Source organism: Dasypus novemcinctus, chromosome 3 (assembly GCF_030445035.2).
Source record: "Dasypus novemcinctus isolate mDasNov1 chromosome 3, mDasNov1.1.hap2, whole genome shotgun sequence".
Classification (NCBI taxonomy): domain Eukaryota; kingdom Metazoa; phylum Chordata; class Mammalia; order Cingulata; family Dasypodidae; genus Dasypus; species Dasypus novemcinctus.
In genome coordinates, this window is record NC_080675.1 from 148,368,373 (window position 1) to 148,394,791 (window position 26,419).

The following is a 26,419-nucleotide window of genomic DNA, read 5'->3' on the forward strand; positions in this document are numbered from 1 at the left end:
ACACAGTCTCAGGATGCACAGGGCCTGAGGTCCGAGTTTGGGGGGGGCGCGGGGCTCACCTTAGGGTGCCTCACACCCTCACCACGGTGGGGAATGGGTTCCACACCTCCTTCCAGATCTGGCGACCGCGCTCAGGTCCCCCCACCCACGCTGGAGCCCAGCGGCTGGGCCCCATCCTCGACCACCCTGGGAAGCCGACACTCTGTCCTGCCCAAGGCACCCTTCAGTCGGGTCGCCTTCTCTCCCCCAGCCACAGCCTGCCCTCTGAGGGCCTGTCTGAGTAGTTCAGTATCTAGCTGGAGGGCACTGCACACTACCCTCCTTCTCCTGCAGGGAGCGCCAAGGAGTCCCACGCACCTTGGAGTCCTTGTTGCTGGTGTGGACAAGGGCTGATCAGGGTCTCACCCTCCCCCAACCCTGCCTTTCCCGGCTCCACAGACACACACAACCTCCCTCCTCATAGACTCCCGCCAGCCCATAAACACCCGCACAGCCAGGTCTCACGCACTCCTGTTCACCTCCATGCAGTAAACCCAGCTTCGTGCTCCTGGGGGTTCAAGGATGCACACACAGGGACACACGTGATCTTGTACCCTGTGGCCCACCCCCCTCCATGGCCTGTCTCTCCAGCCTGCACCCTTCAATCTCACCCCCACCCCCTATCCCTGACCCCTGGAAGAAGGCAGCAACTGCTGGAATTTTTTTATTTAAATAAAATATACAACACGGCCATAAACCGTCTTCTGTTTTAAAAGTGGAAGATTCGAAAATTGCTTGTGGGGTCTTGGGGATGGGAAGGCCCACCGGCGGAACCTGGCTTCACCGGTCTCCATGGAGTGGCTGGGCTGGGTCAGAGCTTCTATAAAATGTGTGTATGTGCGCGCGTGTGTGTATGGAGAGAAGAGGGCGCTCAGGCCAGGTCCTAATGCCAAGGGGGCTCATCACTCCTCATGCCCCTGGGCCCTCCACCTGCACTCCTGCCCCCTCTCCACCCTCCCTGCTGCCTCTGGGGGGTAGACACTGGGTTTGGTTCAAGTCTGCTTCCCTCTTTGAGCTTTTTTCCTTGGTATGGGCAAAGTAGAACATAGGCTGAAGCTGCTGTTTAAGTCCTTCCAAGTCTGAGAACTCCTCAGGCCCAGGGGGTTGGGTAGAGTGAGTGGATAAGAGGGTGTTCTCCAGCCCATTAAAGACTAGGGCCAGTCTGGCTCTCAGTCTCCATCCCTAGGGCCCCAGGATCCCTCATCCCCCTCTCTCCTGGATTATTGCCTCCCACTCCCTGCAGCCCATCTATGGAGAAATTGGCCTGTCCTGAACTCCATGGCAGCTCAGGACAAAACTTGATCTTACCAGCAACATTCTGGCTTGGAGCATGGAGCACGGAGCATGGATCTGGATGGACAAGGTGGGACCAGCCCTCCTCATAATTCAGATCTTGGCAACCAAACCTGCTCCTGCCCTATAGGCAGGGGGCAGACTGCTGACCTTTGGCTCTGGTAGGATCCCGTGCTTCCAGAGGATGGATGGGGAGGAAGATCCTCCCTCAAGAGGTGTTTGAGCTGCTTTGACATTGGCCCCACCCCGGAAACTGCTGTGGGTCCCAGCTTCCTTCAGAACCAAGCCCAACCCTCTTAACTTGCCATCCAAGGCCCACTCTGAACCCCCAGCCTGTAGACCTCCTCCCAAAGCCTGTCTCCACACCCAGCTCAGTAATCTCCTCACTGTGTACTCCATCCCACTGACTTCCCCTTCCTTCCTCTCTCTTGCTAATCCCATCTCTTAAGGCCTGGCTCAAGCCCACCCACTGGCCACACATCTCCCTCAAGCCCTTAGGGAGGCCCAGCCACTTCCTGAGTCCTGAGATTTTAAGTCCTGGAGCTCTCTGCCAAAGCTCCCTGGGGCTGCCACCATAGTTTGCTGGAGCCATTGGCTGGGCACATGAGGATGGGCAGAAAAAACGTGATTTATCAAGCACCTACTATGGTATGTGCTGGGCACTGGGCTGGGGGTTTCACATACTAGTTTTCTCATCTGGTCCTCAAAGGTCCTTGTGAGGGCGGTAACATTATTATTCTCATTTAACAAATGATGGTCACAGACAGAAAGGATAGATAACTTGCTGAAGGTCATGCAGTTATAAGAAGTGACAGAGTTGGGATTTGAACTCGGGGAAATGACACCAAAATCTGGGCTTTTCATTCTGTACCATGCTTGGGGACCACCTAACTCAGTCTGTCTTGACAGTTTTCTGATGGAAGGAATATAGACTTTGGCCTCAAGCAGGTGTGGATTCAAGTCTCAGGCCATGTTACATGATTCTAGAAAAATAACCCAAAACTCAGTTTCCTCATCTGTGAAACAGGGACAATAGAAGTACTTACCTTGTGATCTTTGTGAAGATGAAGAAGTTAATGTGTAAAGTGCTAAACCAGTGCTTGGCACAGAACAGACTCAATAAATAGAAGTTCCCCTCATCCCCTCCATCCTACAGATGGGAAAACTGAGGCCAGGCATGACGGGTGTGCTAGAGGCCCTACGGGATAGGAGGACACAGTCTGCAGTCCTCTGCTTCCATGTGGTGAGGGTCAGGTGGGACTGGACTTGAGACTAGGGATGGGGAGGCGGCCTGCAGAGGTCCTGGGACATCCTCTTCCCTGAGGCCTGGAGAGGATGCTTCCCCCAGGCCCTGCGGCGCCCTGCCTGTGGGCCAAGGCGGGATGCTGGGTGTAAGGTGACCTGGGTGTCCTGGCAACATGGGGTTAACTAGCTGGCACACACATGTGCGCACGTGAGTCACTATCTACATGGCTCTACAGAGCGCTACATAGCTATACATATACACGTCTTACATACATAAACATATACATAGTCATAGTCATATACATAGCTTGCTAAGTAAGTTTGCAGTAGAAAAAGTGCAAGGCCCTCGGCGCCCTGGCCCCATTTTGTCCCAAGGACTCAGGTGTCTGAGGTTCCCCAGGAACATGCCAAAGGGCAGCCCCTTTCTGGGGGTAGGAGTTGACCCTCAGCAGAGGGAACTTCAAGTTCACAGCTAAGGGGCTGGTGGTGACTGTCCCTCTAAAACAAAAACAATGACAGGTCAGCTCTAGGAACCCCAAATAGGGCCACCCGCATGCCTGACCAGCCCCAGGAGCCCTCCCTGCTACTCTCTGGCTTCTGCGCTTGGGCCCTGTCTGCTCCCCTCCCCCCTCCCTCCCTCTAGAGCTGAGTATTAAAATAGTCTAGAAAAGCAAGTGACCAAAAATCTATAGCTCTAAGAATACCTGGTTATTTTCTGCTGTCTTTTGTTTTTCTGATGTGGGTTCTTTTTTTTTTTTTCCTTTTAATGATAATTATTATTGTTATTGGTATATTTCCTAATCACAGTTAAACCTGAAGGAAGAAAGAAAGGAGAAAAAAGAAGGGAGAGGAAGGAGGAGGGAGGAGCCCAGGCTCATAGATTGGACGGCAGTTTGGAGCGTACTGGCTCAGACCTGGCCCCAGGTTCTCTCTGGGGTGCAGCAGTCAGAGGGGGCCCCCCAGAAGAGGCGGCTCTTGCCCCAAACAAAGAAAGAGGGGGTGGCAAAGAACCTGAGGATGTCTTCCGAGGCAGAGTGACGTGCTGGCCAGGGGTGGCACCATAGGGCCTCCCGGGGGGACCAAGGCCCCCACTACTCCCACTGCCCCCGCCGCCGCCCCCGGCCCTGGGGAGGAGCGGGAAGGCAGCCACGGACTCCCCGGAGGAATGTGGGGAGGCTCTTCGTAGAGTCTGGGCCCCGTCCTGGGGCAGGGCCGGCTGGGAGGCTGAGATGAGCTTGAGGTCCTGGGTGAGGCGGCCCGGGGTGACGGGGGGCGTTCCCCGGCGCTGGGGGACCTGGGGTGGTGGGGAACTGGACGCGGGTGGCAGGAGCAAAGAACCGTGGGAGCCAGAGGCCCGAGGTGGGGCACTTGGGAAAGTTCTTGGGGGACCTGGGCTGTGGCCAGGGGGGCTGAGGCCTCCTCGGGGGGTAAAGGCTACAGGGGAAGCCCCCCCAGAGGCCCCTGCTGTGAAGCCTGGCCGCTCTGGCTGCCGTGGGGGTGTCTCTGGTGTACTTGGCGGGCCAGCAGCCAGACCCGGGGACAGATCCCCGGGAGGCTGGCCCAGTTGCCCGGGGCTGGATGATGGGGACCTGGCCGAGGGCGGGGGTGGCAGGAAGTGCTCCAGGAGTCCCAGGCCTCCCCGGGCCCCGGGCAGTGGAGGCGGTGGCTGGGCAGCCTGCGGGGAGCGGGCACCGGGCTGCAGCGGGGTGAGCAGCGGAGAGTCAGAGGAGGACAGGGAGCTGCCTAGCGCCTTGTGGAAGTGGCCAAACCCGGCTGTGGCGGCGGCCGCTGCCGTGGCAGATGGTGTGGGAGCCAGGGGGGATCCGCAGGCCCCCGGCGGGGGAGAAGAGCTGGACGAGGGCAGGAGAGGGCTGAGTCCGGCGGGGGCAGAGAATCCAGCCAGCTGTTGGATGTGGAAGGAGGAGGAAGATGGTGTATCCACCTGGGACGGGCTGCTGGCGGGGGAGGCGGAGCCCAAGGCAGAAGGGATCAGCGACTGCAGCCGCTTCAGGTGCCTCGGGGTCTGCCCTGCCCCGAGGTTGCCCAGCCCAGTTCCCGGGGGTGGGCGGAAGATGGCGGCAGGCAGGCGCGGGTGGTGGGTCAGCGCTATGGCCACGGAAGTGGTGGCTGCAGCGGCCTGCAGCGGGGCCTGGATCAGCGGAGTCCAGATGACGGGTGTGGGGGTCGGGGTGGCCGAGGCGGCGGCCTGGACACGGTGCGCACAGTGGGCCATCTCGCGGTCGTGCTGCACGATCTGCTGGATGATCTCATTCTCCTGGTAGTTGAAGACACCTGAGTTGAGGTCGTGCTGGACTTTGTGGAGAAGGATGGAGTTCTTCTTGCCTGGGCCATGGAACAAGAGCGGGTGGCTCAAGCTGGGGTGAGGAAAGCATTGGGGCGCATGCGCCAGACGACAGGGGGTGGGGGGAGCCCTGCCCTCCTGGCCTCCCGCCCGTCCCCCTCACCGATGCGATCCAGGCGGTCCAGTGCCACCGTCTCAAAGGCCCGCCGCATCATGGGGTACTCCTCCAGCACCTCGTTGAAGTTGTCCACGCTCAGCGAGTAGAGGCGGCAGTAGGTGTCCGCCCTCACGCTAGCTGTGCGCCGGCCCCGGGTCAGCAGGCAGATCTCTGCCAGGACATCGGGAATCAGGGAGGGGCGTGCACAGATGGGGGTAGGGGCTGCTCAGCACACTCCAGAGGTCCTCCTGCCCCACCCCGTCCTGGGTCCCCGCTGCCTGGGGCAGAAGCCTTGACAGGTTTACAAGGTCCCACCCCCAGGCGGTAGCCACATTGGATGCCCATCCTCACCCACCCCAAACGTGGGGGCCAGGCTGTCTTTTCCATCTCTGGGACCACCCCCTATGTTGTTCTCGCAGACACCTACTCCAGGCCACGGTCATGCAGGACCCCCGAGGCCGCTATCATCCTCAGTATCTCTCCAGTGCACACCCCAGGGGTGGCCCTTCTCCCCTCACGACCCCCTGGCCGCCTCACCTCCAAAATAGGAGCCGTCGGCCAACTTGGTCTCCTTGTTGCCCTTGGTGAGCACACTGACCACGCCGTGCTGGATGAAGTACATCTTCTTGCCGATGGTGCCTTCGCGGATGATGTAGTCCCCAGGCTGGAAGACCTCGAAGCGCAGCTTGGTCAGCATGGATGTCACAAAGTTGGGGTCCGCATTGGCAAACAGCGGCATGGAGGCCACCAGCTTCCGGCAGTTAAAGTTGATGATCTCCTGCTCCCCAGACAGGACGGATTGAGAAACAGAACAAGGAGGTGAGGGGAGCCATCAGGCGGGCTGGGCCGGCTCCCCTTCCCTGGCTCGGCGTGCCTGTGAAGCTCACCTCTCTCAGCGGCTCACTCAGCTCGCCCAGGATGCTTTCTTCATCAAACATTTTGCCCTGGTAGCGGTGCTCGTAGTAGTCGTGGATGCGCTGCCGGGTGTCGGGCGGAAGCTTGTGGAAGGACATGTACTGCTCCACCTGCTTGTACTGCATCCCGGGAGAGAGGGAGAAGGCTGTCACCTCCAAGCCGGCCAGCCCCATGGCCCCAGCCCATGCACCCCCAGCCTTGGCCCTGCTAGTGACCACAGCCAGGCACTGAGTCCCGTGGGCCTTCTTGGCAGACCTTGGCTCCCTGCGATTGGAAGTCCTCAGTGTGGTGTAGTCACACTGTGCCATAATGGCTGGACCCCCAGTTGCTTGGGTGCAGGAGGGGGGTGCTCCATCACGGTGTCTGTTCTCATGGACTCAATACTACAGAGATGGGCGGGGACAAGAGAGATGGTCCAAAGCTCAGCTACAGGATGCCAAGAGACCCAGGAGGTCGACCAAGTTTCCTCTGAACTTGTCTTTTTTATGTTTCCCTGTGGGCCAGAGAGGCCTCAGTGACTCTGGGAAGAGCTGTTATCCATTAGTGGACAAACATGGCCAGTAGGACTGGGCTGCAATGGGTTAGAAGGATGGGAGGCTGAAGCAGGACTGTCTGACCCATCACACAGTATGTATCCCAACGTGGCCTCAGAAGAGACCCTGCATCAGGGTGATGAAAAGCTCCTCCAGGCCGGAGGATGGGTGTGGAGGGAGGCCACATAGAGCAGGGACCATCAAAGAGAGGTTTGGGCACAAGAGATTTGTGAACCTAAGTCCCCAGGGCTCACACCCAAATAAATGATCCTGCTGGCCCTCAAGTGAGGGGTGGGTGTAGTCCAGCCATCCCTAGAGGTGGGTGAGAGCTTTGAGACTGGAGGCACTGATTAGGCAACAGCAGGTTTTTCCACACTGAGAAGTAAGGGAAGTCCCTGTAATCCCAGGTACAATGAGAAATAGGGGAGCCTATTCTCCCCTCTAAGTGTTTCAAAGAGGTGGTGACACAGTGCTGCTGTTTAGAGATGCTAATTGGCAGTTAAGGGGGATGAGGTGCCCTGTGGTTCTTCCAGCCAACCTGGTCACTGTCTACTCTAAGTTATGCAAACCCCAGGGGGCAGTGACTTCTTCCAGTGGCTATGAGGGCAGGGCAGAGAGAACTCTGGCAGCTCATAGAGATCCAATAGGGGTGAGGAGGTGGGGTCTGGAAGTGAGAAGGAGGTAGAAGACTTAAAGTGGTCCAGGTGAGAAAGGGTAATAGGAAGGGATGGAGGTAATACACTTAAGAGAGATTTCTGGGTGAATCAGGAAGACTTGGAGAGCTGTTAACCAAAGGATAAAACCAGGACAGCTCTCAAATGGGAAGCCACATGCAGCTTGACTCTGGTCCTAGAATAAATCCTGTCCTTTTTCCAAACTAATCCCTGATCCTGGTCCCAGATCTTGGCCTCTAACTGAGCCCCAATCCTGATCACACACTGAGTCCTGACCTAATCATAAACTGGGCTCTGATCCTGGTCACAGGCTGAGCCTTGATCCTGATTACTCGCTGAGCTCTGACCTTGGTCATACTCTGAACCCTGACTCTGGTCACAGACTTAGCCCTGACCCTGGTCACAGACTGAGTCCTGACCCTGATCACATGCTGAGCCCTGATCCAGGCCCCAGAATGATCCCTGAGCTTGCCCTAGATTAAGTCCCAACCTGTATAACTGACTCCCTCTCTCCCTGCCTGCTCACTCTGGACCCAGAACCCTTTGCTCTAACCAGGCTACTTTTTCTTTATCACCCTTCCACACACCTTTGCTCATCATGACTGGCCTAGAATGCTCTTCCACCTTCTTCCTCTCCCTCCTCAAACTGAGTATGTTCATCTCACCCCCTACTATACAGGCTCTCCCCAAGTTCTCTTGGCAGCATGGGGCCTGCACCTCCACACCTCAACAGCTGCTATCTGCCAGTTACCCCAGCTGGGGCACTCCTGGGCAACACCGAAGGCAGGCAGTGAGTCAGTTAACACTGAGCCCTACTATGTGCCAGACACTGGGAATACGATGGAGAACACGACAGACCTGGATCCTCACTCATGAGCCACAGCCTCAATAGGGAAGACAGATGGGTAAACAGACAGCTACATATGATTCACTGAATAACTGTTGGATGAAAAGTGTGGTGAAAGAGAATTAGTGGGTGCCATGGGGTCACATGATGGGGGGCTGAATGCGAGGAACTTCACAGGTGAAAAGGAGGAGAGCTCCAGGTCAGAGCCCCTGTCATGGCAGGAGAGAGCATGACATGTGCAAGGTCAGAGAAGCCTGCTGAGGCTGGAACCAAGAGCGATGGGGCCCCCGGTAGGATGGAAAAGGGCTGGATTATGCTCCCTAAATGCCAGGCTAAAAAACACGCTTAGGAGTTAGTCTACGTGTTAAGGGCAATGTGAAGGCTTGGAAGAGTTTTAAGTAGAGGGGTGATAAGATTTATATTTTTCAAATGTCGTTCCAATTACCATGTGAAAAGTGGAGTAGAAGGTGGCAGAGTGGAAGCTGTTTAGCTAATTTATAATCAATAGTCTACTACGTGCTCCCATAGTTCCATGGGTTTGACATACTCACTAAACCTGTGACATAACTGCAGTTATGATCCCCAGCTTACAGATGAGGAAATGCACCCAGAGCTGGGAAGTAACATGCCCAAGAGCAAAGCACTCATCCATGGAGGAGCTGGATTAGAACCCAGGCTGAATGGCTCTAGGCATCAGATCTTGGTTACTGTGATACACAAGGACTAGGAAGTCATTGTAGTGACTTTGCTGAGAGGTAGAAGCTGGTGACTAGGGCAGAGTTTGGCTGGGATGGAGAGAAGAGGAGGTTTTTTGAGGTAAGCACTTATGATGGAGCTTTATGATTATTGGGGGCAGTGCAGCAGAGAGATGTCAGGTTGGTTCCAGACTTCTGGTGTGCCTGGTGTCCCTGAATGAGATGGGGAGGAACAGAGGTTGGGAATAGAGTGGGGAGGGGAGATTGTTTTAATTTTGGACATGATGGGTTTGAGGGGTCCAGGGAGGTATCGAATAGACAGTCTGGAGCTGAGAAAAGAAGTGAGGACTGATGATGTAAATGTGGGTCCCACTGTATATAGACAGATATAAGGCATGCTTTGGGGAGGGTTTTTTTTTTTTCAATAACACTTAGGAAGACAGAATAGAGAGAGGATCAGTGAGTCAAGGCCGAGCTACCAGGGACCTCAACGGACTGAGAAGTTGACTAATGACTAAGAAGATTTCAAAGGCACTTAAGAAGGACCAGCCAGAGAGGTGGGAGGAAAACTGGGGAGCATGAAGTCACAGAAACCAAGTGAGGAAAGAGAAGTGTACGTTAGCTGTCCAATGCTGTGGAGAGGTCGAGCAAGATGAGGACCAAGAAGGATCTACTGGATTTAGAAACACAGAGGCCACTGGTGAGCTTAGATTTCATGAACTGACATAAGGAAATGGATTCAGCAGGCATTAACAATTTCTTTTTCTTTTTAGGCATTTGTCCATGAAAAGGAGGCAGACAATAGAAAAGACAGCAGCCAAACAGGTTGCTGGCCAAGACAGGTGTTTTCAAGAAGGGAGAGACCAAAGAAGTTTAAGTGCTGATGGGAAGGGCCAGTGGAGAGGAGAAGAGTTCCTGGAGAAGGTGGGATCCCTGAGAAGGTGGAGAGAGATCAGATCCAGGGAACGGGAGGTGGGGGATCCTCAGCCACGAGAGACAGGTCCTCAGTTACCTGAGGAGGGAGGGAGGAAAAGTGGGTGTGATGAAAAGACATTGATACATTTAAGGCCAGGGAGTTGAAGTGGTTCTCATCTATGGGGTGTCCGCCTCCTCCTTCTCCATCCCCCACTGGGAGTCCTGGCACAGGGCTGGACCCTTCGGGGCCTGGTGGATGCCCCCTGGCTAACGGCCTGGGCTCCTCTTGGGGAAGGACCAATGGCAGGTTCTCCTGTGAGCCCTGGGTGGACCGTGGCTCTCCACCCTACCTTCTCCTGGTACTGGCGCCGGGAGGAGTCCAGGGACTGGATGAGGGCAGTGGCGTGGCCGATGAACATGGCGTAGCAGGTGGCACCCACGATCATGCTGAGCATGGTGAGCCAGACGTCCGACATGCCCACGGGCGCCTGCCGCCCATATCCGATGCACAGCATGTGGCTCATGGCCTTGAAGAGGGCGTAGGAGTACTGCTTTCCCCAGGAGTTGTTCTGTGGACAGATGCATGGGGGGACAGACAGATGGAGGGGAGGGAAAAATGGGCTTGGGCCAATGAGCAGGCAGGCCCTTCTCACTGGAACCTAGAAAAGGCCCCTCCACCTCCCACCCCTCAACCTAACTCTCTCCCCGTGGCTGAGCCTGGGGCTCTGAGAGCTTCTGGAGCTGAGAGCCTTCAGTGGCGGACCAGGTAGGTCTGAGCTGACAATGTGCAGTGAAAGTAAATCCCCCACTTAGGCCTTTCTCCTGAAGTCAGGCCAGACTGGAAGCCCCCACAAAGGAATGGAAGCCAGCCTGGCCCCCATCTAACCACTCAGCCCCCATGGGGCAGCCTGACGCTCTCCTGAGTAACAAAAGGTTCCAGGCTAGGCCACCCTGATGACCCTCGGACACTGAAATAGCTCCATCACCCTACCTACCCCCCAAGCTGTTGCCAAGTGAAGCCCATTTCCCTACTGACCTCAATTATAAAACCAGATATGCTTCCCCCCCGGGGACAAGCTCTGGCAGACTGAGCTGAAAAACTGTCCTCATTTTGGGTGTGCAAAAGCTACCCAAAAGCTAGCAAAAGCTAACTCCACCTCCTACGGGAAGCATCCTGCCTAGGGCTGCGCCCACTAATTCTCCACCTCCTCAAAGGTGGACTGTTGGGAAACACACAATGCATGGGGGCGGGAACAGGGAGCAAGGGACCGGGCCTCCTGACTATTTTTGGCTCCAAAGCCAGTTGGTGTCTCAAGGAAGGCTCAGTGGGGGAACACTGGGCTTCAGAAGGGCCATGTCTTGAATTTAGTGCATGCACAGGCTGCTACCATCTCACGGAGGAAACTACCCCAGTTGAGGGGGCCGCCAGCCAAACCCCAGCCGGTCACTTCCCCAGTGTCTCTCTGCTCACGTGGCAGATGTGTTACCAGCAACGTGAAACGCACAGAGCTTATGCCTGGAACCCTAAGCCCTCCCGCCATCACCAGGCTTTTCCAGCAACTGGAGGAAGGACAGACGCTCCTCTTGCTGCACAGAGCCCAGGTGCCAGGTTCAAGGTCACTTGGTGCGTCCTGGAGCAGAGCTACTTCCTCTGGTCTGGTGACTCTAGCCCACACTAGGGTAGGGGTCTGAGGGGCTGACCCCCAGGAGTGAAAGAGACCTGGGCTCCCCCAGCAACCTCTAGTTGGGGCTTCCAGGCCTTGCTGCTGAGCCTTGGAGGGCTGGAAATTTAATCCATATGGCTCATTCATTTACACTTAGCTCATCAAAAGGCTGTTTTGTAAAGGCCTGTTTGATGCTGAAAGATGCCTCAGGGTCTCTTTTACCTCTTTCTAAGCTCTTTTTCCTCCCCTGGGACCCTGGGGATTTGCCTTCAGACCAAACTGAACTGACTGGGGGGTAGAATGAGGGGAGGCAGGGAATACGGCCAGATGGACGGAGACAAAGGCTCCCAGGTCCAGGAGGCCCTCCCCACCCTGCTCCCCCTCCTGGAGCCCACTCTGTCCATATAGGGGGTGGGGGGCTCAGCCCCAGGGCTTCCACAGCCCTAATTCCAACTTCCCTCACTCACAGGATTTGAGCGGTGGGATGGAGGGCTCCATCTTGCGGCCCTCTGGTTCAGGGCCCATGTGACCAGGTCCTTGGCCTCCAGCCTCCACATCAAGATACTGTGTGGGGTGGGGTGGGGGTGGGGGACATGAGGGGTGGTGAAGACATGCCAGCACTGGCAATAGAGCAGAAAGTGGCTGCATGGGACCTGGGGGCTGCATATACTTCAAATAGTGCCCCCACGGATTTCTGTTTTCTTGGGCTCAGCTTTTAAGGATTGGTTTGCCTCTAGGGAGCAGGGGCAGCGCCCCTAGCCCAGCCTGAGGACACCCAAGTCTTAGTCTCCCTGAGCAAAACCAAGGCCAACCACGGAGGCTCCCAACTCCTGGGGAGACTGTAAGCAGGGCGTGGGAACGGCTCATAGATCTGCATGGAGTTTGGGGACTTGTAGCACATGCTCAGGCCTGTACTGGGCAGAGCCACAGATCGGTGGGGGCCAGACTCTACCTCCTGGGACTTGGGAGTTCCAAGTTGTTGGCCTGCTCTGCCTCTCTGGCCTCAGGACCCGCAGGGAGGGAAGGCCGGGCGCACTTACCACCATGTTGTTGATGGACACCCAGCAGTCGTCGGGGAAGTCCTGCAGCATGGGCACCAGGAACTGCAGGCAGCCGTCCCAGTGGCACAGCAGGAGCATCATCCCGATGAGGTTCACGATGCGCACCACGGCGCTGGCCAGGTCGTAGGTCATGTGGAAGATCTGCCAGCAGAGGTGGGAGGGGGTGGCCCAGGTGGGTGGTTGGCTGGGAGGGGGCGTGGCCCCCTGCCTCCCACCCTGGAGCTCTGTGTAATCGCGGCCAGGTTGTGCAGGTCCAGAAAGTTCGTGAACCTCTCTGGTCATGTTTCCTCAAGTGGAAAATGGCAAGAAAAATTCTTCCCTGAGTGGGATGTCATAAGGATTAAATTACACAGAGGAAGTGCTTAGAACTGGGGTATGGAAATGTTCAATAGATTACAAGCCACTATTAACTTGTTATTAATAACTCATCTTTATTATTAGTCAATATGTATCGGTATTACTAGTCTTCCTTTGCAGTTTTATAAAGTACAGTACCCTCAACCCTAGCCCACTGCCCTCTGCCCATCTCCGTTCCTTGTGGCTCCAAGAGGGAGTGTTGAAGTGAGGTTGTACAGAGCCGAGGGTGGGCACATCCCAGCATCCCTGCCCCAATTCCCTCTACGCAGAGCAGCTTAGTTCCTGGCAGGGGTTGCCGTGGTGACAGAGCACTGAGGGAGTGGAGAGAGGGAGGGAGGTCTCTGGAAGTTCTGGCCTTTTCGCTGGCCTGGAAGACCTTGGGGGTCTCACCCACCTAGCCTCCCACCCTCTCCACAACATTCCCAGGCGGAAATATCCCTCCTGGAAAGGGTTTTTTGGGTCAAAATAATGGACTTGTCAAGTGCCGAAGAGACCTAATTTAAGCTATTTCAGATGGGGAAACTGAGGCCCAAGAAAACAGACTCTAGAGATTTCAATTCTTTGGCCAGAGATCTTCTTAGCTATAGCCCTGTAGCTGATGGTAGGATATTCTGCTACTAATGGCCTCAGTTTCCCCTTCTGAAATATAAGAATAGCCTGGGTTCTGACAACTGAAGATGAGCACTGTCCAAAATCTATAAACCTGAAGGTCATCCCACCTGAAGCCCTCACCAATGGAAAAGCTCAATGTTCTAGACAAAAGGGTGTGGACTCCTTTCAGGACAAAACAGGCATTTTAAAGGTTCATGGAAGGCTGGGAGCTCAAGCTTGTCCCACCACAGAGGAATCGATGACACCACCCCAGAGTGAGGGCAGTGGGCTCCACATTCATCATCTCATTTAAACGCACAACTACCCTTTGCTGAAGATATTGTTAACCCATTTTACAGATGAAAACACCAAGGCTCAGAGAAGGAAAGTCACTTGCTCAAGATCACAGCGGCAGAGCCAGGTTTTGAACCAGGTCTGCCTTGGTTCTGATGCCTGTACCATCATATTAGATTATTAGATTGGCCCAGAGAAAGAAGGGTGGTGTTCAGTAGTTCCATTTTGCCAAAAAAACATCTAAAGCCCCAAAAGGCTGAATGATGTGCCCAGATGCACAAAGCAAGCAGACGCAGAGCTGAAAGAGACTTGCTGGCCTCTAGGCCCCTGTGGGTCAAGTACACAGTACAACACTTCAGATGACACGGCATGCCCTGCAGCCTAGCACCACCTGGCTGTCAGTGTGCCTCGGCCACTAAGGAATGGTGGGTGCTGGAGTCCAGCAGGCCAGTCTGTGGCCAGAGTCGCATGACCAGGGTCAGGTTCAGGCTGGGCTGGAGCCTGTGTCTGGGATACAGAGAGTACCCGAGTATGAAGTTGGAGCATCTGGTCCATCCTTCCACTGCTGGCTGTGCTGTGATGGCCTGGGTGTGGGGCTTGTGAGGCCTTCACCAGCCTCTCCCCATCCTCCCCTGGCAAATCCCCAAATACCAGCACCCCCAGCTTGGGCTCTGGGGGAAGACCCCACTTCTGCCTCTTCTGCACTAGGCAAACACAATAGCTTTGTGACCTCAGGCCAGTCACTAACATTTCTGGGTGGCCACCAGCTCCCTGCCTCCTCCCTACCCTATGGGGCTCGGGAGGGCAACATGGGGCCACCTCAGAGAAGATGATCCCCATCTCCTGCCCTCATCTCCCACAACACCTAAGCCTCCCCAGCTAAGACAAACTAGGCATCTGCTATGCCTCCCCATTCCCCGCCATCCCATCCCACTTCTCAGGGTAGCTGGAAATGAAGAGTTTAGGCTAGGAAAGTGCTCTGGGTCCTGTGATACACGAATGGGCTGGTTTATTATTAAGCTTCTTCATTTTGCAGCCTTTGGAACCCAGGGCATAGTCCTCTGCCACTGATGGGAAAGAGACCAAGAAAGCCAATGCCACTGGCAGCAGAAACAGTGGATGGCCAGGAACAGGACGGCAGTTTCCCCGGATTCTTAACTGAGAACTTAGCCAGGGATAAGAGAGGGCAGGCCTGCCCCTAACATTTCAGTCCCAGAGCAAGGGGACTAATAGAGTTCCACATACTACAGTCCTGGATATTTAAGTGGTCATCAACCCAAAAACTGTTAAAGAAAATACATTCTGTCCTCCTACCTTGACAGAACACACCATCACAATGCCCTGAAGGCCACGTTTGAGTTTAGAACTCTCAGAAAACCACACCACAACATGGCCTGTCCCTCTTCTCTTCCCTGACTGTCCCACAGTGTGGGGACCCCAGCCCACCTCAAGCTCTATCAGCCCACGAATGGCCACCCATGAGGAGGCAGAGGGGCCTGCGTGCTGGGTGGTCCCCTCTGGGGGAAGCAGCCTGCGCAGGCCCTGGACACATAAACAGAGCTATAAGAATTAAGAAATTCTGGGGTCCCGGTTACGGGGAGTGTGATCAGGGAAGAATGGGTAGAGCCCCCCAGACCCCTCACTATGGGGAGGGAGCCCTCTGAAGTGTGGGTCCAGGACTGGCCCTCTCTTGTTCGGATTGAATGGTGGTACCCTTAGTGGAACCCCAAATGTCTACTGCACATCATCAGGTCAACCTTGTCAGTGCCCAAGACCATCCCCTCCACATGGGGGGTTCAAGGACAAAGGTCTTGCTCCTGCTTGCCCAGAGCACATAGTCTGGCTGGGGAGGTACGCCACACCCAGGAAAAGGACCTGCAACATGTGTCTAGAAACCCAGCAACAAAGGAGGACAAGCAGGACAGTGGGGAGTTCAGGGGAGGAGCTGAGCCCAGGCACTAACCACCCCCCCCCAGCTCCTATGCAGTCACGCAGCCGAGCAAAAGAAACACAATCGCCAGCTCAGGTCGGTCCCCTTCTTTCACCTCCTTCCCCACATCTACTCCATTACTGAGTCTTTGGCGTCACTTTCTTAGTATATATCTCAAAATCATCTATGTTACTCCAGTTCTAATACTACCCTTTCCTAAATACCTCCTCTTTTCCTGGGATGACTGCCCAGCCTCCTGATGGGTTTCCCTGCCCCCCAATCCTTTCTCTACAAAGCCGCCAGAGAGACCTTTTACAGACACATCAGATTATATTTCCTTGCTTTAAGCCTTCCAATGACTTCCCACTGCATTTAAGAGAGGGAGCCAGCTGCCTCACGATGGTGTTCAGTGTCCTGGCCCCTGACGCCTGCCCGGCTCACCTTCCCACTCTTCTCATCCTTTTCCCCTCCAGCCACACTGGCCTTCTTTCAAGTTCTTGAGCGCCCAAGCCAGTTCTTGCCTCAGGGCCTCAGTAGAAGACTTGTTATTCCATCTGCCTGTTCCATCCTTCCTCCAGCTCCTTGTCATCACCATGTCTCAGTTCAAACACCACTTGCAGGAAGAGGCCTTCGGGGACCCCTCTGAGTAAAGCAGCTAATGCCGCTCCCCCTACCCTCACCATAGCTCTTTGTCCTGATATATTTCCTTCACGGACTTCTCTCTACCTAAAATGTCATTTATTTACTTGCTCCACGAAGGCAGGGGTCTTTATATGTTTTTCACATCTGTATCCCTCAGTACTTAACAGAGATGGACCCTTAGAAATGTGTCGATTGCCTGAATAAATGCACAGATGCCTAAGTGAATGAATGGATACAAATTGAATGGATACAAATGAGCTAAAGGAAGCCTCAGGCCACTTCCAAAAGTGTTCCAGACTGCCAGACCACGATAATTGCCCTTCTCTATGAATCACTCTGGGTCTTGACAGAAGGTTAGCATATTTTATGGGACATCTTGTTTTCTTTATATTTTACCTATTTTTCTTGTCTTCATAACTAATTTTCTTCTAAGATATAGTCTTTGTCTAATTTTGCCTTTATCGTGATCTTGGCAATGAACATGGCATGGTAGGGTCTCAGGAACTGAGAAGCGCTTAATGACAAAGGTCACAGTGACAGTGATGGGGATGACACTGACTGGGGTTACTACTTGTCCATACAGTGGAATTAGAAAAGGAACCCCCTCTGGGCAGGTGCAGCCTACAGGAAACCCGCCTTTGACTTCGTGGGAAGAAAAAAGGTGCCCTTTTTCCTCCAGGTAGACACAGACCTATGTATCCTTCAGGGAGCATGGGTGGGGGTGGGTGCCTGATAGTGAAGGTGATGAAGGCGGCAGACACTGGGAATGTTCAGTGACAGTGGGTGAGGTTGGTGGTGGGTTCTCAGACCCTGCACACCAAAGCTACCAACAGAGCAAAGTCTGACCTTCTGCAAAGAGGTGGGGGGTGGGGCACATCCATTCAGGCTAAGAGGGGTCCCCAGATTGGGAGGACACTCATCCCATTCCCCCAACACTCTGCAGTGCCCAGGACATGGTTGCCAAGAGCAAGGCTGGTCGTTGCTGGGAGAAGTTGCTAAACACTTATATGTCCCTGCTGTGGGCTGGGGCCATAGGCCACCCGCAAGTCAGCTGCACTTGGCAAATATTTATCTTGCTCTTTATACTTTATTAAAACCCCTTTTTATGATGTTGGTTCTGACTGTGGTTTTGAGCAACTTAATTTGCAGGGCCACTGCAACCTCGATGGGCCGGCAGGTTCATCAGCTTGCTCCTGCGCCTGGCGAGGCACTCAGGGAAGCCTTGCTCCTACTCCTTCTGTAAGACAGATCAACACATCTCCTACCTCGGGTATGTGCCTTCTACACTCTGAGCCTTGGTTTCCCCATCTATGGAATGGGTCAGTAACCGCCAGCTCCCTGGGCAGACCTGGGATCAGGTGAGATAACACCCACAGCTGTCACACTGTAGGTCCTCAACACACGTTGGCTCCTTTCCTTCTCTCTCTTTCCCAACCCTCAAAATGGAAAGAGTTGATTTCTCAGTCCTGGGGAGAGACCAGAAACTGGGGATCGGGTCGCCGTGAGTTTCCAGCAAGGCCTCTTTTTTGAGCCTGGTTGATTTCCCTCCAGGGACTTGTTTTCCTCCTCGGTGAAGAAGGACAAACATCCACCAGTATCTCGGGAACAGGCATCCTGATGAGGAGAGCAATCCAATGCCTAAGAAAGAGTAGCTGGTGCATATGTATTCTGGGGCCAGCTAGAAGCAGCTGGACTGAGGGTCATGCTGGGTCCCTTCCTGGGGCTGGTAGAAAGGGCCAGCCCTTGCCCCCAGGACCACATCTCAAAGATGCCGAATACCTGATTCTGAGAGCAATGGAAAAATCGAGGCCCACGAGCTCATCAGAGGTTGCACAGCCCCCGGACCAGGCCCCAGCCTCCAGCCCTCTGTCCAGTGCAGAGAAGAGGCTTCTGGGATGGGCCGCTGGGGTGCTGGGCCCTGCAGGGGAACATCCAAAGGGGGGAACTGGCAGTTTCTAACAATAGCCTCCATGCCTATAACAAGCTCTCACCTCAGAGGGAGGGAAGAGGCTTGACTGGGCGAGGCTGGGGAGGAAGGACGCTGACCTAGATTGCCCAGGAGGGAGCAGAGGCTGGAGTCCTCGGAGGAGGCGGCCTACACCTTCCCCAGACCACTCCACCTTCCCCCGACTCCCAAGACCTGCTGGAACACTTAGGAAATCTACTGGGGGGATGGATTGGGCTGGAGTAGGCAAAGGAAGAGCCGGGGGGTCAGGAGCCTCACACCTCTGCAGCTTCCTGGGAGGCCGTGGGCAAGCTTCCCCCAACGTGAGAGGCAGACTCCCCAGCTCACAGCCCGGGGCTTCTGTTAGACCCTCCAGCAGAGTCCTCAGGATCAGCTCCTGGGAACTTCTCCATGAACTGCAGCTAGGGCTGAGACCTGCAAGCCACAGACTCAGAAGACAGCAGAACACTGTTGACAATTAGGGAAACTGAGGCCAAAAAAAGGAAAGAGATTCAGAGAGGGAGTGGAGGAGGAAACAGAGCAGGGCCTTCTCTACTAAAGTCTCTGTTCTTCAGGTCTCTTGGGGACCTGAAGCCTCAAAGGCGTCTCCCTGCTGCTGCCCCCAGGTTAAACTGAGTCTGGGGTGGTGCTGTGAGAAGCTGCAGGGTTAAGGCAGGCCATTAAAGGATCTGGAGGTGGAATTCCCTGAGGCCTGATGGGAAGCCCCAATCTAATCCCAGGGGTCTACTGGGAGTCCTTGGCTGGGCCTGGTGCCTGGCAGACACCAACTCAAAGCAATTTCCTCCCCAGCTGGTCAGAGAGATAAGGCTGTGTGTGGAGAGGGCGGGGGAGTCATCCAGCTGGCCTCCTGGGATCTCCCTTCCTGCCCTCGGGATTGGGCAAGAAGGCCCAGATCAGAGCCCTGATCTGAGGCCTCCTGAGGACCCTGCCTACCCCAGGGAAAGGCTCGGGCCAGAGCCTGACCCGTTCAGGTAAGTTCAGAGTCAAGTGAGAGGGGTGCCCTGGGCCTGAGCCTGCAAGGGTGTAAGGTGTGGGGGCAGCAAAAGAAGAGCTTAGCTCCTGGTCCGGGGCTCGCCCTGCCTAGTCGCTGGCAACTCTGCCAACTCCCACCAAACCACAGCCCCCAGCACCCAGGCACAAGGGGGCAGCAAGGGTGGTCCCCAGGGAGGGTGGCGCCTGGAGGCATGAACCCACGCCAGCAAAGGGGAAAAGCCGGCCACTACTCTGCTTCTGCTGACAGTCTAGCTGTGGGCCCAAGACAAATGGAAGGGTGGGGTTCCTGGGGCCTGAGGAAGCTGACTCTACCCGGAAACCAGGAGTCAAGCCTATCAGGGAATTCTGGGGAGCATGCTTCTATCCTTCCTCCACAGACCCTCAGTGTGGCCCCAGCCACACCCTCGCCACAGGCACTGTCCTCTCTCAGCCCTGAGCTCAGACCCACACGCCAACATCTCTCCACACCTGGATGTCCCCCAGGTACCTCAAACTCAGCCTGTCAAAGAGAACTCCTCATCAACCCCACAGCCCACTCCGCCACCCCTTCCAAATCTTGGCTGGGAATTGCCTCTATTCCTGGCGTTCCCCAGTGCCCCATATAGGACAGGGCACAGGGTGGGAGCTCAGTAAATGCCTGCTGGACTGAACTGAGTCCAGTCACCCATGGGTGGGGTGCACACCAGCCAACAGATGGAAAGATAACAGTATCAAAATCCTCCTCCTTTCAGGTTACCCGAGAAAGAGGGGAGAGCATGGAACCAGGCATTCGGAGGCCTAGGTCAAAAATCCCACCTTTGAGGCAGCTGACCCTTCCAGTTCAGCCCTGTTTACTCTGCCAGGTCGATTTGAGGAATTAAAGAGATAGTGTACAGAAAGTATGTGAGAAAAGTCCACATACTGTAGAAGTACAGGGATTGTTAAGACAATGGGGAAGGGGGTGGGCATTTATTAACCTGCTCTTCCGTACCAGGCTTTGTGCTAAGGGCTTTACGAACATTCTCATTGACTTCTCACAAGACCCAGTGAGGAAGGTATCCCATTTTGCAGATAAAGAGACCGAGGCTCATAAGGTAAGGTGACATCCAACTTCACACGGCTAGGCAGTGTGGAGCTGAGTTTTTTTAACTTGCATCTCAAATGTGTCATTCTACTGCCAAAGCCCATGAGCCTTCCACCGCACCAGGCTGGGAATGCCAGGCTACTGGGAGCCAAGAGGGCGAAGTGGGCTTTGCCCTAGCTCTGCTGGAGGTCTGCCACATGACCTTGGGCAAGTCATTGCCACTCTGTCAGCAGGAATAATGTAAATTTTCCAAGCCAAAGAGAATTTCTGCCACACAGTAATTCTGCCAAGCTGGTGTAAGCACTTCTCCAGCGGTACATGTGTTCTTGATGCCTCTGACCTGAATCTGCCGGTGCCCCAACCAGCAGCCGGGGGCGTTGTGGGCCCCGGACCCAGGTTTCTGCTTGGGGTTGGGGATGGGTGATCATGGGAACTTCTGTCCAATCAAGTAGGAAAGCACAGTGCAGCAGCAGCATATAGGAGGAAGAGCTTCCCACCTCCCAGGCATGTCTCCCCCCACTCCGGAAACTTCAGGCTGGCCTGGTGTGCTGCCAGCAGGCGTATTTGGGGTGGGTGGTAGATACAGACTGAAATATTCAGTCAGGTCACCCTGCTTTTCTTCAAATCATGGCCCTTAGTTCTCTTCTTTTCCGCCTGCAGACTGACTGCATTCCATCCGTGGACGAGTTAGGTTTGTCCCCAACACTGTTGGCCCACCCAATTCTTTTACAGTGTATTTACTTTCTGTAGTCAGCGCTCTGTCCAGAGTTCCTTGGATCCCTTTACAGTTTTCCTACACTGCGGTTCCTGGCTCCCCATGGGCTTTCACTCCCGACAGCCAGCACCTGCTTCTCTATCAGCGGCCTGCCCCAGGCTGCCGGAACCTGCTGTGCCTCCTGGCACAGGGGGGCTGAAAGTGCCCTTAAGCAATGACTGACAGGGAAGAGAGTAGAAAAATTCCAACTCCTTGTCCTGATTGGGGTAACTCTGAGGTGTGACCCACTCTGTCCCTGGAGATACTCTGTGGGATTGAGCCAAAAGCACCCTCCCTAGGACTTGGCTTGATGTCCACCCTTGCTAGGCTTCCTACTTTCCCTTGGCCCTGTTCCCCACTCCCCTATCAGGTTTTCCTGAGAGTACTTCCTCCAAAAGAATCATCTCAGGGTCTGCGTCAGAAGAACCCAACCTAAGATAGTTGCCAAAAAATTCTGCACAAAAATCCAGATTTTTGAAGATCTAGCAACCCTGGGCCCATTCCCTCTTGGCAACAGTTGGCTAAAGCTGAGTAGAGGCTGCCCAATTATAGATGGAAGATGTGTTCTCCAGTTTTCCCCACTCCACAACATTCCCTACTGTACTCTAACTGGTCCTGTTCAGCCATCTACATTCCCTATCTGATCCCTGCAGGCTCAGGAGTTTGCAACCCCTATAATATAGTGCAGTGGTTACCAGTGCAGGCTCTGGAGTCAGTTGGCTTGAGGGCACATTACCAATAGTGTGACCTTGTATAAATCACTTAATGTTTCTGTCTTTCAGTTTCTTCACATGAGAAATAAGTATATGTGCCTGTATGGTAGCAGCTATGGTTGTTGTGAGAATTAAATGGGCTACTATGATATGTATAAAGTGTTGTGCACAGTATCTAGTAAGAAATTACTAGTATTTGTCCCCTTGGAGCAGGTGTGTCTGCTATAATCCACCAGCCCATATCCAACTGTCTGAGATTACTGCTGGCCCCTCACTCCCGCTGAGGGAAAGATCCCCTCCCCCAAGAGGTATGGGGCTGACTACTCACCTCCTCCCATTGATGAATATATCGAATGAGGCGGGAAAGACGCAAGAGGCGCAGGAGGCTGAGGATCTTCGTGAAGCGAACAATGCGCAGGGCCCGGGCAGTCTTGTAGACCTCTGAGTCGATGCGTGTCTCCACAATGAGGAAGATGTAGTCCACAGGGATGGAGGAGATGAAATCCACCACGAACCAGCTTTTGAGGTACTTCATCTTTATTCGCTGTGGGTCTAGGATGATCTCTGTATTGTCCTCTACCACAATCCCTGTCCGGAAGTTGAGGACCAAGTCGATGAGGAAGAATGTGTCTGACACCACATTGAAGACGATCCAGGGTGTGGTATTCTCATCTTTGAAGAAGGTGATGCCCACGGGGATGATGATCAGGTTTCCCACCATCAGGAGAAGCATGGTCAGGTCCCAATAAAATCTGCCCAGAGACACAGGGGATCAGTCACCAGGTGGGGTGTGGGGGGGAGGAATCATGAGTTATAGACTAAGAGACAGCTCTGAGGGAGAGTGAATGTGAGGGAGAAGATTTGGGAGGTTCCAAGACATTTGGGGAAATGGGCACATGGGTACAAGAGCTAGAAGTGGAGATTGGCAGATACAAGGGGAAAGGCACCAAAGAGGCTCTTCATTCACTAAGGATACCCTATGCCCTGCTGTTTCATGAGCTCCACTGATGCCGAGCCTCCTACTCCCATTGCCATCCCTCAGGGAAAGCAGGCTGAAAACTAAACCAAACAGTGACATCCAAGGGAAGTGAGAGGCTGCTTCAGCAACATCTCACACCAGGCTCAGGCCAGGCTGTTCCAACCTCCCTCAGGGTCAGCATGCCATGACACAGGCTGTCAGGCAGACATGCCATGTAGACCGTGACCAGAGAACAGGGGAGGTCCAGACACGGCAGGCACTGGGAGGCAGGGGGCCCGGGCTCCAGCACCAGCTCTGTCGCTGACATGCTGTGTGATATTGGGTAGGTGCTCTCCTCTCTCTGGATCTAATTTCCCCACTGTGCAATGAGGATTAGAGCCCCAACATTCAGTCCTATAAGTCCTATAGAAACTCAGAGGAGTTTCTAGAATTCAGATCTGATCCTCTACCACGCTGGCTCCCTTTAGTCCATGCCCTGCAGTCATGAAATGTATGACCATCTCTCTCTCATCCTAACAGGGATGAGTGGAGGGGCAGTGGGATCATCAAAAGCAGGCACCAGTGAGTAAAGCCATGGAGTGTGACCAGCCCAGGGCTTCCAGCACCATTTCTAAGACCTCAAAACACCTGCATATCCATCTTGAGGGACAGGTGGGGACAGGGATCCTCATGTAGAGCCTCAGAAAGGTTAAACAATTTACAAATCCAACTCACCAGACTTGCACCGGGTTGTCTCCCACCTGACCCAGCAGCAGCCCCTCTGGAGTGGGGGGACAGCACAAGTAGGCACCAATCTCACATTCAGGTGGTGTGGCTAACAATTCCAGGGACCCTTCCTAAGTACCAGCCAGCCCAGGACCGCCTCTAGGGCTTGCACTGCAGAGCTGTTTCTTTCTGCTATTAATTTAGACCGTTAGTTACACAATGACATAAAGGTATTAAGTCAGACAGAAATTAGCATGTCTTCTCCCAAGAGGAGTAACCTTTCAGCCATCTTTAATTGTCTACTGCAGGGAAGCCAGGAGGAAGGAAGCGGGAGAGAATGAGGCGAGCATTCCTCTAGTCTTCAGAGGGTCCTACTGCAAAACCAAAGTGCCCCCTGTCTGAAGAGTTCCTGGTTTGAAAAGAAAAAACTACTTCACAGGAAATTGTTTCCTTTGCCATTGCACCTCAAAATGGTGCTGTGAGTCAAGGAGAAAGCAGGGCCTGCTTCACAGAAGGTGGGCGGGACAGCTGTCCCACATCACACAGCTCAGAGGTTCCAGAGAGGCAGCTTCCTGCAGCAGCTTTGAAAACCAAGCCCTTAAGGGCCCAAGACAGGTCTTCAAAGGGCAAAGGCTTTTCATCTTAAGACTGGTGCCAAGAGGTCAAGTGCAGCTCCTTCCCTATCCCACTGCCCCCTGCCCCTCTTCCAGCCCCAATACCACTATGCCAGATGGGTGACCCTAAACTAAGTCTAACAACCCACCCCAGCCATCACACGTCAGCCCTGCAAAGAACACAGCACATGCTGCTAATGAGTTGTGGGTCTCAGGAGAATGGTTTCCACTCTTCTGGGGTGCTCTCATGCTGTGTACACTCTCTACACAGTCTCATACACATCATTCAAAGAGAGCTGCGTACACTCATTAGATGACATACACAGGTATCCCCATTCACACACACAGTGTGCAAACACCCCTGTATACACACCACCGTCATTCCTTTTCATTTAATCTCTTAGGAAAAACAAAACAAAACAGTTGCATAGAGAGGCCACTGAGGGCATGTGGCCCTCTGTACATAAAGCTAATAATACACCCAGGCTGGAGGAGTTTCTAAAATTAACAGAGCAGGCACAGGGCGGCTGGGAATGCTGACTCGGGCAGGCCTGCCACTCCAGCGGGTTTCCATGCTCTCTCCAGCTCCAGTTCCCTCAATTACAGACCAAATTCGAGACAGTAATTAACAGGAGAATGTTTGCATTTAGTGGTCTTCATAAAACCAAATTATATGAAGCAAAAACACCCATTTCCTTGCATCCTGACTAATTGTTTCAATCATGAGTTTCCAGATGCTCAGAGATATTTCTGGTGTCTGATCTGGGCTGGGGTCGGAATCTTAGAGCACTATTCCCCACAAACCACTGATCTTGGAGCATCACATAGCTGTTCATGAGACAGAATACACTGGTAAGAAGCACAGGCTCTGGAGTCAGCCAGCCTGGGTTCCATTCCTAGCTCCATCATTTATAAGCAAATCATTTAACCTCTCCATACCTCAGTGTCCTCACCTGCTCAGTGAAGATAACAATACCTATTTAGCAGGAGTATTATAGAAATTAAATGAACTGATATTATGAAGTGCTTTCATCTATGCCTACCTGTATCATTAAATGAACAAAGAAATAACCCAAGTCAACAAATTCACAGGCAAGAGGGGAGGAAGGAGGAAGATTGAATCTTCTAGGGAAGAGCCAAAGCAAAGCATCTCCTGGGGGTGGAGAGGTACCTATAATGGAACCAGGAGGGCCAGTCCCTGAAAGCCAGGTATGGCAATATTCACCAACCAGACAAAAGAATCTATTTACAGCAGCCACAGGAAGCTCAAGGTCCCAGACAGCAAGGCTTAGATAGAGGACAAGTTGGGCAGTGATAGAAGATCCTGTCCTCTGCAGCCCAAGCACCTGAGAAAGGTAGGCTCCCTGTGACCTAGATGAGGGTCAGGAAAGTAGTACTGGAAAAGATGGGAGGAGTAGGGCTTTGGGAGGTTCCCTGGCCTCCTGGACTACACTTCCTTACTCTTTGCCAGACGCCTCACAGATCTTTGAAAGCCCAGCTGGGCCAGAGCCAAAAATGGTGCTCAGCACCACGGACAGCGCCAGTCACGCCTGCCAGCCGCATTCCATAGTGCCATCCAGGACAACATGTCAATAGCTTCCTCAGCTCCATGGACTCTCTACCCTCCACTCTTCCTGGTGGTCAGAAGTATCTCAAGTGATTCTGTTCCTGGGAATTTTCATCAGGGTCTTCTTGGTGACTGAAAAAGTCTTCCTTGAGAAAGAACCCTAACACCTCCCATTCATTGAGCACTTTGTTTCCCATGCATTGCTTTATTTAATCCTCATAGCAGCCCTAATATGGATGCTATTATCTGTATGTTATAGACAGTGACACTGAGGCTCAGAGAGGAGATGTATCTGCTGAAGATCACACAGCTAGTGAGAAGAAGACCCCAGATTTAGAGTGGTCAGTGCGACTCCAGAGTCTGACCTCTTGGGATTTTAGGCCTCTTTGAGGGATGAAGAGAGGCTGACAAAACTTTCTGGCACTTCTGTAACACAGTGGGGCAGTGGTCTATCCAGCAGGGGCAGGCCCTATCCCAGAGGCAAGGGAACAGCATGGGGGATTTGTAAAAAGGGATCCAGGGGACCATCCTCCTGGGGGGTGCACAGCTTTCAAGTGTTAAAAACACCCTGGTCCACAGCAGTAAACTAGGCACAGTTGTACCCAACCTACAGAAGAGAAAACCAAGGTCCACAAAAGAGTGAATAGTGACATTTCTAAAGCCTCAAGCTAGATACCAAATCTCCCTCTACCACTCCACTCTGCCCCTGGAATCATTAATGAATAAATCCCACAATCCAGGTTATGCATCCATGGGGAGGTGTTAGGTGTTGGGTGTCATGGCCTGGAAATGGTCAGCAAAACTAGGACAGGCTGGAGTTGGCACATGCCGGGTTTAGAAACCTTGGTCTTCCCAAGGCTGAAGGCCCCTTCCCACCTCAGTGCTCTTTCAGCTAGAGGGAGTCCTGGCCA

General features: G+C 53.8%; 1 protein-coding gene across 1 annotated transcript in view; it reads right to left on the bottom strand.

Moving 5' to 3' along the window:
- Positions 1-1,367: 1,367 nt before the first annotated feature.
- The window catches only part of HCN4 (hyperpolarization activated cyclic nucleotide gated potassium channel 4), a 45,139-nt gene continuing 20,087 nt past the window's right edge, over positions 1,368-26,419 (bottom strand). Inside the window, exons 2-8 of the mRNA XM_004476599.5 lie at positions 21,972-22,395; positions 12,320-12,481; positions 9,966-10,184; positions 5,924-6,070; positions 5,574-5,814; positions 5,043-5,207; positions 1,368-4,920 (exon numbers count right to left, since the gene is read on the bottom strand). Of these exons, the coding sequence (XP_004476656.2) occupies positions 3,452-4,920; positions 5,043-5,207; positions 5,574-5,814; positions 5,924-6,070; positions 9,966-10,184; positions 12,320-12,481; positions 21,972-22,395 (2,827 nt within the window). The 3' untranslated portion in view covers positions 1,368-3,451. The remainder of the gene's footprint in view (positions 4,921-5,042; positions 5,208-5,573; positions 5,815-5,923; positions 6,071-9,965; positions 10,185-12,319; positions 12,482-21,971; positions 22,396-26,419) is intronic.